The sequence below is a fragment of the Chrysemys picta genome, chromosome 9 (genome assembly GCF_011386835.1).
Source record: "Chrysemys picta bellii isolate R12L10 chromosome 9, ASM1138683v2, whole genome shotgun sequence".
In the NCBI taxonomy this organism is placed as follows: domain Eukaryota; kingdom Metazoa; phylum Chordata; order Testudines; family Emydidae; genus Chrysemys; species Chrysemys picta.
This window is the reverse complement of record NC_088799.1, coordinates 88,136,902-88,147,340: the sequence shown is the minus strand read 5'-3', so window position 1 is coordinate 88,147,340 and position 10,439 is coordinate 88,136,902. Positions and strand designations below refer to the sequence as shown.

The following is a 10,439-nucleotide window of genomic DNA, read 5'->3' as shown; positions in this document are numbered from 1 at the left end:
TGACAAAGGAATCCAATATGACCAGAGACTGTGAGCCATCTTGAAAAAGGCCAGGCATATACACCACAGAAAGTGTGTTCAGGACTCTTGCCCATTCATCCAAATGGAAACGCTGAAGAGGAGTGTTACCCCTGTTGTTTCCTAGTGCCTGATGTGTTGAAACTAGGGTAGAGGGCGCAAGCAACTGCTTTATCATAAACAGGATTTGTCAGCTTGATTCTGCAGCTGGACAGCAAACCAGCCCACCAACATGCAGCTGAGTTACTTCATTCCTGAACAAGTCCTTAATGTAGTAACCAGTACAGCTTAGTAGAAAAGAATTACTGCAATAGACCTTGATCCAGCAACGCACATAAGCATGCTTGTAGTCCCACAGGAATCTGTGGGATTACTCACATGCTTAAAGTTATGCATGCTCTTAAGTACCTTGCTGAATCAGGGCCTGAGCACACAGAAAAATATTTTTTACCGATATTTTTCTGCCATGTCTTCCCTCCTGAATATTTCAGACAACAATTTAAATGTAATGTTGACAGCAAGCATAAATGCTAGTTTTTATAATTTTTCCTGCTCCATATCTTGATCCTATCCTAATACTTTAGAAACAAGTATCTGGCTGACCAGTTGTTACGCTAATGTTCACATACTACAAAGCAGGTGGAGCTGATACACAATGCAAAACACACAAACAAAAAGGGTAAGAGTATATTTCTCCTCAAATCACTTTAATTTCCCACAGCCATATAAATTTAAAGTATGAAACAACAATACAGCTATAGAATCTAGGTTCTCTTTTAAAGCAGCAGCATATAAAACATATAAAAGCTAAAAGCTCAGCACGAGCTTCAAAGAACAAGGACTGAGTGAATTTTGCTGAAGACATGTAATTCACAAAATACGATACACTAAAGCAGTGGTTTTCAACCTTCTTTCATTTGCGGACCCCGAAAAAATTTTGAATGGAGGTGCGGACCCCTTTGGAAGTCTGCTCCCCGAGCTCCGTGGACCACAGATTGAAAACCACTGTTCTATGGTAAAGACAAACTTTCAAAGACCCCTTAGTCTGGAGACCCCAAGGGGCTGCGGACCACAGGTTGAAAACCACAGCACTAACGTACTGGAATGCATAAAATATAAAGCTACACATTATTTAAGTAAAGAAAGGCATTGTATAATATACAAAATTTGCAAAAATTAAACCATGAGATTTTTCTGAGAGTACCATGAACACAGAAGCTGGCAATTAACATTTGTAGATAGAAAGAAAAACTGGCAGTTTTATATTTAGCATTCAGTTTCTCCACTTTACGACTTCACTTTCTTAGCATCCTTCTTCCCAGAGCTCTCTGTTGCTGAATCTGCTTTTCTTTTCTGTGACTAAAGAAAAACAAACAGTTTTTCAAATGTTGGAAAATATGAAGGACATGACTATTCAATCTGAAGACAGAGGTTCTAATTTACTATGCAATGTATATTTCAACCATTCATATTCATAGTGCACAACAGAGGGCAAAAGAGAACCCCCTGAAAAAAAAAGTTAAAGTTAAAATAAGCACAAGGGCCTGATTCTGCCACACTTTTTCATGATCAGCAGTATCTTACTCCACAAAGAGTTTTATTGGTTCAGTATTACACATCATGAACAAAGGTAGCAGGATTAGGCCCCTGGTTTGTGTATGTGGCTTTGCTTGTTCTATTTAATTCATCTGAAGAACTATTTAATTCATTACTTATCAAGTATCTTCCTCCCGTAACTAGTATTTTAGAGTAGTGGTTTTCAAACATTTTCTCTGGGGACCCAGTTGAAGAAAATTGTTGATGCCCATGACCCAACGGAGCGGGGATGAGGGGTCTGGGGTGTGGAAGGGGTTCAGGACTGGGGCACAGGGTTGGGGGTGTGGTGGTGGTGCCAGAAATGAGGGGCTCTGGGTTTGGGAGGGGGGCTCTGGGCTGGGGATGCACACTGTGGGGTGGGGCTGAGGGGTTGGGGTGCAGGAAGGGGTTCCAGGTTTTGGGGGGCTCAGGGCTGTGGCAAGGGATTAGGGCATGGGCTTGGGGTGCAGACTTACCTCCGGCAGCTCCCGGTCAGCGGTGCAGAGGCAGGCTTCCCGCCTGTCCTGGCACCGCGGACCGTGCTGCGCCCTTGAAGTGACCAGCAGCAAATCTGGCTCCTTGGCAGAAGCATGCAAGCGGCTTTGCACGACTCTTGCCCACAGCACCGCCTCCCCTCCCCCGTGGGAGTGTGGAGTCTGTGCTCGGGGCAGGGGTAGCGTGCAGAGCCCTGTGGCCCCCCGCCTATAAGACGGACCCGCTGCTGGCTGCTTCCTGGCCGCAGCGCGGTGTCGAAACAGGTAGGCACTAGCCTGCCTTAGCTGGTCAGTACTGCTGATGGGACTTTTAACATCCCGATCGGCGGTGCTGACCAGAGCGACCCAGTGCCTGACATGCTGCGACCGAGAACTGGGTCGAGACCCAAAGTTTGAAAAATGCTGTTTTAGAGGCTGGATAACAATGTGAGGTTAAAGTTTATGTAACACTATCTACTTACATCTTGTTGGGGTGTCGGGAGGGGGAATATTTTCTCAAGGAATTCATCACACTCAGAAGACAGGTATCTCTATGCTACCTATATGGAAACCCTTTAAAGGGAATCAAAGAGTTGAAGTTCTGATCTTCAAGAGAGTTATTACCCACATCTCCAGGGAGACAGAGATGGACACCTATGGTATGCATGTAATCTCTTTCTCGGCCAACTAACACTTTCGTTTTGAAGAAATCGGAGGTTACAATTACCTTACTTTGCACTTCATTTTAACTAGACAAATCAATAAAAATGTTGAATCATGCCCCATTAAGAGGTAAGTAAATGCTGATAAATTTACCGCTGGAACTTTTGTTCCCCTTTTCTTCTTTTCAGCTCTCTCTTTTTCCTCAATTTCCATATTTTCTTTTTCTATCAATGATATGAGAGTATTGCAGCGTCTTTGGAATTCCTAAGAAGGGTAATAATCAAACATTAAATTCTGCAGCAGAGACTGCATCACTATATACACTGAAAGTCACTACGGATTTCAAACCATCCTGAGGCACTTTCAAAGGTGCTCGATTCCAACAATATGAACCAGATTATCCGAAGTGCTCAGGTCCCATCAATTATGGGAGTTGCTGGGTCCTGAGCATTCTTGAATATCTGGCCACTTCATTTAAGTGCCTAAATGGGAGTGAGCAGTTTTGATACCCTCACCCTTTATTGTTCATTTAAAAGCATCTAGATACAGCAAAAGGTGCTGGTCATGGTTGTGATTTGAACAGTATTTCTATAGATACCCAAGAAGTAATGTGTCCCTATGTGTCTCACATACATGAATGTGGCAGTTTCTTGCTATATGTTCCCATATCAGCAGTACAGTGCTCTGTAAGCATTAGCACAAGGGGTTAGGAAATGAAAAATATTAACTGACATTAAGCAGTGGTAGAATATCTGAGCAGAAGTACTAATTGATTATTATTAAAAAGTTTATGTAATAAGTTTATATGACACCGTGTCCCCTGCTCTTAAGGGCTTACAGTTTAAAACAGAGAAGGTAAACAGGAGACAAGAAACAGGACGTCATTTATAACAGCGAAGAGATTTCTGGTAAGAGGAGAAAGGAATGAAGGATTCATAACAGAAATGGGTCCAAGGAAGGTTAAGACAGAAGATTTGATTGGGGGCTTCCAAGATAGGAAGCAAGACACTGTTCCAAACTTATGAAAAACATGACATCAGCTGAAAGATGCAGGAATAAGGGAATTATGTATGTAGGTTTTTGAAGGTGAGGTGATATGGTAAGAGACAGGAAAGCCAGCTCATTAAGTGAAGTAAGGAGGGGGCTGTTGTGGCAAGAGATTACAGTCTAAATAGCCAAAGCGTGGGGAAAAGCAAGCATTATTATCCCCATTTTACAGATCACAGTGTTAATTTCTCTTTGGCCCCTTGACCTGCGCAAACGTCTAGTTCATGAGGGTTCCCCATACAAAAGATACTGGGTTACAAGGTCAAATTGTGATCTGTTAGTGAAACTTCCTAGAGGAAGAGTGGAGGACTCACACCAGAGATTTTCTGACATTCCCTGCAATGGAAAGCTAGGTTCTCCTGCAAAGCCAAGTTTTGGTTTCAGTGTGAAAGTGGAGAGAAAAAGCAAAGATTCACTAAGCTAGAACTAATGTACTAAATTTAGCAAAAGGAGCAATTAAGCCAAATAGCTAAAGATGTATCTGATTTAGTCTCCTGTATGTCAAAGAACATTCTAATTGTTACTGCAAATTTTCTAAAGCTTTCTGTAGACAATGCACATAGCCTTCTCCAGTACTGAACTGAGCTCCCAGATAGATCTACAGCACTCATGTGAAGATTTGAGACAGTAAAGTCAGTTTACTGCAACAGTAAACCCAGAGAGCGCACACAGCCTCAATCTGGGCTTTCATCAGAGATTTGGATTTTACCAGCCAATTATCTAAATATAACACACCATGAACCCCTTGAATCCTTATGGATGGTAGCTGCTACTTTGGTTAGAATCTTTAAATTCACAGAGCTGTGGCAAGACTGAAAGGATGGTCTCTGTACAAAAACGCACTGGCTGTTGATCAGAACTATCAAACAAACAAAAAAAGATATGAGGCATGGGGATATGGAGATGTGTCTACAAGACCTATGGATGCTAAAAATAAAGCTCCCTTTTTTACAGCTGTTACTCAGACTCAAGCTATTCTAAATGGAATTGTTTGTTCTTCTAAAAGCAGTTTAGCCATTTGAGATGTAAGACTGCCCTGAAGCCTCTTGAACGCTTTGGCACTAAAAATAGACAAAAAATACCTGTCTACACTTTCTCGGAGGAGCTGGATGCTCTTGTTTATTACATTTGTGGGGGATGGGGAAGAATCCGACAGATAAGGTGAAAACATTTCTTAAGCTTCACAGAGGAGAGAGAAATTCTATACTAACGATGGAAATAATCTATTCTCTGATGTCTCGATTTCCCACTCAAAAAAAAAAAAGTTGGGGTGAAAGAGGTCATTCTGCCCCCAATGAATAAGTGGGGTAAGGGACAATCAGAGGTTTGCATGTTCTGGAATACAGGCCTCCCAAAGATCTTCCCGGCCCAATTAGTAATTAATGTAATACATAGACCCACAAGAATTAGATTTAAAAAAATTATATATGATCTTCTGACAAAGCCTAAAAGAGTCTTGCTGACTTTACTTTTAGTTTTAATATTTACTGTGGGGGGTTTTTCATATCATCAGCAGGAAAGCTGCCTCCCTGAATGGGAGACTGATAACCCAATGTTCAGAACAGAGTTCCTGAAGGCAGCCACTCCATGGAAAGGGAGAAAGCAGCTCGTCAAGTTTCTTAACATAAGAACAGGGCATTTCCCATGGTGAAGAACTGTTTTTGGCCTTCCTGTGTCTACAGGGGAACTGACTTCTGTGGTTAGGCTGAGCAGAAGGGGGCCGAGGCCAATAGCAACTGCAGAGGAAATGGCTTCACTGAAGATCTTGTTGAGGTAGCTTGCCAGCTCCAGATGCAAGGCAACAACGGATACGGTCAGATGGCAGAAGAGAGGCCAACAACATTTGAGTATATCTGTGGTATCAGAATGTGAAGCAGCCAACACTGAGGGTTTTACCTTTTTCCTGTGGATACTGTCAGAAGTTTGTGGAAGCCTGCTGATTTATGAAAAAGGGAGGGAAACCCCCCATTTTAGCCTCTGCAGCAGCATCCTGGCTCCCAGCACTTCCCAAGGCCTTCTGTATCCAATAGATAGCCATTTCAGACAGAGCAATTTGTAACAACCCTCCTATTCTTCTGGTGGAGGAAGGTTCTCTGTACTTGGTGGTATCTTCTGAAGCAAAAAGATTCTCCTAAGAAGAGTGCTGCTGGTCAGCTTTCGTTCCTCACAGAGGAGCAGTGACTGGATTCTGTGTGCACCGAAAGTAGTTACTGCTTATTCATCTGTTTATCAATCATTTGGTGGGGTGGGGGAGAGGAATCTCATTACCTCCTGCAGAAACTAGTACTTTCTCAAAGTCCTCATATACAGCAATGCAAATTACCTCCAGTGGTTTATACAATTGAAAAGAAGCTGCAGATTATTGTGCTAATTATTCTAAACATAGGAAAACAACCCAGCTCTCAAGGGACATGGGGGTTTATTAGTCAAATCTCTGGATGTTCCTATCACTAAACTGCTAGATTTTACATGACTGGCACAGGAGTGGAATTGCAATGGTATGGTATGGTATATCTGGGGAGTGGGGATTTAAGCTATGGGTAATTATGCACAGTCCTGCCCATGCTATGCCTGCCTCAAACCAGCATGATGAATCCCTCATTTTGAGGGCATTACATTCATTCACAATTTTTAAATACAAAACAAGAAAAATGGGAAAAGAACTGAAGCCTCATCTTAGAAATAATGTACACAAAATAGATCTACCGATCTGGGAATCTTTCTGCAATGCAGTATCTATGTAGGTATTTTGAGTTATTTTTAAAAGTATGCCATGATACTACATTGCCTTACTGCTCTCATATGGCAGAACTAACTGGAGTCTGCAGACCTGTGCACATGGCTTTTATTGAACAAACTCAATTATCAAGTAGGAAATACATGAAGATAAGCATTTGGGAAGGGGTTTGGACCACTTATAGTACTTTTTCTGTCACATAGCCTCTTTTGCAGTTTCTTCAGTCTACCCAGAAAAGGCAGCTAAATAATCTTTTAAACATGTACAGACAATAGGAAACTTAAAAAGACTATGCCAACTTCAGTGCATGTCATTATGCTTGGACTGAGCACTACTTTTTGAACTTTTTGTAGTAGATAGGTCACTATTAATATAAGCAATACCCCCCTTTCTATATCTATCAGTAGTCATAAAGCTGCAATACAACAAGCACAGAAAATATCAGTAAACTTGGGAGACTTATTCAAAGAGATTAAAGACTCCACATTACATTTCCTGTGCACTGAAAATCCTAGACACTAAGACTGCCTAAGTCTGAGTGACAGAAGGCCTGAATAACTTCTCTATGAAAGTCAGGGTCAAGTGAATGACAAAGGGCAAAGGAATTGCATACCACATTTGTGTGCCTCAACCTGACTTTAACAGACGATACAACCTCAACGTCAGACATTGAATCAAGCTCCTGCTAAGAACTGCATTGAAGTGAGATACTTCAAAGCAATGTTCATAATCCCAAGGGGGAATCACTTCATTTGGACTTCTACCCTCTTTGATACTGCAATGGAAAGAGTTACATTCTACTGAGCTGCCAACGTTAAATTGTTACCATTTAATCACTTTTACTTTGTGGGTATCAAACACAAACATTTACTTAGTATAAACTGTTCATATATAAAGGTTACAAGAGGGGAAAATTAAATATTTGACTAGAAAGATAGGTAAAAAAACCCACCAGAATTCATACAATCAGAAGAAAAATCTTCTGACCACCAGTTCTTTGTTACGTGCTATCTTTGGGCTACGTTGTGCCATTGGTGTAACTGTGAGTAAATGTTCAACATTGGGATACGCTCCCCAGAGGGAGCTTCTAGAACATTTACACTCAAATAGGCATAAATCCCTCCCAGAGTTTCCAGATGTGCACATAAGGGAGGGTGAGCTGCCTCTCACTTCTATCCATAAAACAAACCCTCAGCACAAATGGGGGTGTTGCTTATGCCACCTTTACGGCTCCAGAATCCTGTTATTTATAGCAATCTCATAGATGGTCTAAGTTATGTATAATCGTCCCTGGCTCCAAGGAGGTGGGTTTCTGTTGAGACGGTCAAGTTAAAATGCTAAAGGAGAGAGATGGAGACTTTAAAAACAGCATTCAGCAGTATTTTCCCAACCTAACACCACTGTAATCAGTGGCAGGTTGGCCAGTAGCATCAGGCCCTACCACGGATTCAAAATACTGGGGTTGGGGGCTTGTTCCCTCCCACCCAATCTGTGCAGGGAAGGTATCCTTCCATGTGTGCATCTTCTTCCACCTATTCAAGAGAAGAAAAGGGACTCAGCTGCCTCCACTGCTTCACACCCACCCAACAGGTCCTGTGGGAAGGACAGAATGAAGGGTATAAGTTGCTGCCCTCTCAGCTACTGGAGGCAGGTGGCCAAGTGGGGGCACAGGAACACATGGGAACGGGGGCAGGAGAGTGGCTGAGTGGGGGCACAGAGCCACATGAGGACAGGGTGGTGCAGGGACACATGGGGATGGGGCAGATGTGCCTGACTAAATGAGAAAGGCTAGGGGTCAGCCAGGGTCTGCATAGGGGAGGCTCACTAACCAACTCCCCTCCCCCCCCCCCAAAAACCAAAACACACGCCTGTTCCATACCTTTCCCACCCAACAACCCTCCAAGTTCACATCCAGTCTCCTTCCCAGCAATTACTTCCCTTCCCTCAGCTCCTCCATTACCCGAGTCCCCCCCAAGCCTTTGCACTACTTCTGAGGGGTGCAGGAAATAAGTTTCTGCACTGTAGTTTAAATTAATTACTTAAAGTTCTGTATTAAGATGCCTAGTAAGGAATGTATTTGTCAAAACACATTTCCTGAATCTTTTTTGTCGTCGGTGTGGTTACAGACCTACTTGCTGACAGGGTATTTTGAAATAAATTACCAAAATAATTAAAATTGGTGTGATTATATTGTGTTATTTTGACAAATAAAATATGCAGAATTTTAAAATACCGTGCACAGAATTTTACAACTTTTTGGCACAGAATTCCCCCAGAAGTAATACACATACCGAACCTGTGGCTTTCACAGGTCACTGTATGTAAAATGTACATAAAAGAGTTCTTTCCCCTTGTTAAGTTCTGTTCCAGTCATTTATTAAGTTTTTAAACTACACAGATTTTTCTTTGCACTCATTTTGTTACCGAATAAAATTCTACTATTTGGAAAATCATTCATCTTTATTAATTCACAAAGATGCTGCAGGGTGCCTAGCAGTTTTGAAAGCACCCACTGACTCCTTAATATATAGTGTGACAACTCATAGGATCAATGACAGCATAATAAGCATAAGTGTGTAGCAAACGCCACAAAATTAATAGGTGCATTGACAGTGTTCTATTCATGCATAGCACCACACAAATTCCTAATAGGCCCCAAAATAGCTGGGCCAGGTAGAGCACAGTCCATCAGAACACATTACTGTGGCTCACTGTTAAAGAGCTCTTTCAAAGCCTACCTGAGACAGATAGCTCTGTGTTAGTGCTTCTAATAGCCCTTGTGTCTGGCTTTTCAAACTCAGTAGACAGCCACTCCATCTCCACTCCTGCAGCAGCTTGTTCCCTTTTGCTTCAGGGATATTATAACAGGCAGCTACAACTATTGGGATTTTTCCCCCCACTGAGATCCAGTCTTGTGAGTAAACACCACCAGCATCTACCAAAAAGTACATTTAACTGTCATTCTGCCTCTGGTGAGAGGGTAGCTGAATCTTTCCTTGGTGCTGTTAGGTGTCTGGTGTATAGCTTCATGAGCCAGGGGAGCAAGGAGTGCCCCCAGGTTCACTATTGGCACTTCAACATCACCAATAGTAATTCATGAGTCATGAAAGAAAGTCTCTGCTTGTAGTTTTCTGAATATTCCTCCGTTCTTAAAGATGCAAGTGTCAGGTATCTTCCCTGACCAGCCAACACCAATGTTGGTGAAGTGTCCCCAGTGTATCAACGCCTGCATAACCATAGAAAAGTAGCCCTTTCTGTTGATGCACTATGTGGGGCAAGGTTGTCTAATGCCAAAATAGGGATATGTATGCCATCTATTGCTCCACCACAATTCAGGAACCCCATTGCTGCAAATCCAACCACTACATCCTGCACATTGCTGAGTCACAGTCCTGCATAGCAGGAGACACACTTGCATGGCAATGGCCCCAGCAGTGGAATATCCAACTCCAATTTGATTTTCCACTGACCAGTAGCAATCTGGCATTGCAAGTTTCCACTGTGCAATCGTTACTGGCTTCTCCACTGGCAGTGCAGCTCTCATCCTGGTGTCCCTGCGCTGGAGGGATGGGGTGAGCTCAGACAGATAGATCCAGGAATGTAGCCTTGCGCATCTGAAAGTTCTGCAGCCACTGCTAGTCATCCCAAGCCTGCATCACAATACAAGCCCACCAGTCAGCGCTCGTTTCTTGGGCCCAGAAGCAGCACTCCATCTGCAGCTGCTCAGTGAATCCCACCAACCAGCCTTGAATTGACTCTCACTATGTCCCACAGCAATCTGTCCTCCAAGAAATCCTCAGGTTCCCCACTGATTCAGTTCTTCTTATGCCTCTTCAAATACTGGAGGAGCATGCGTCCTGTGTTTGCAACGTTTATGACAATAGTGCTGAGCTGTGCAGGCTCCACGTTTCTGACAGCAAAGACGG

General features: G+C 42.8%; 1 protein-coding gene across 5 annotated transcripts in view; it reads right to left on the bottom strand.

The window, feature by feature from the left end:
• Window positions 1-708: 708 nt before the first annotated feature.
• SMARCA1 (SWI/SNF related, matrix associated, actin dependent regulator of chromatin, subfamily a, member 1) overlaps window positions 709-10,439 on the bottom strand; it is a 65,182-nt gene continuing 55,451 nt past the window's right edge. For all 5 annotated transcript variants that reach the window (XM_065556618.1, XM_065556617.1, XM_065556620.1 and 2 more), the window contains 2 exons: window positions 2,883-2,993; window positions 709-1,377 (listed from right to left, as the gene is read on the bottom strand). In XM_065556618.1, coding sequence (XP_065412690.1) covers window positions 1,306-1,377; window positions 2,883-2,993 — 183 coding nt within the window. In that variant the 3' untranslated portion in view covers window positions 709-1,305. The remainder of the gene's footprint in view (window positions 1,378-2,882; window positions 2,994-10,439) is intronic.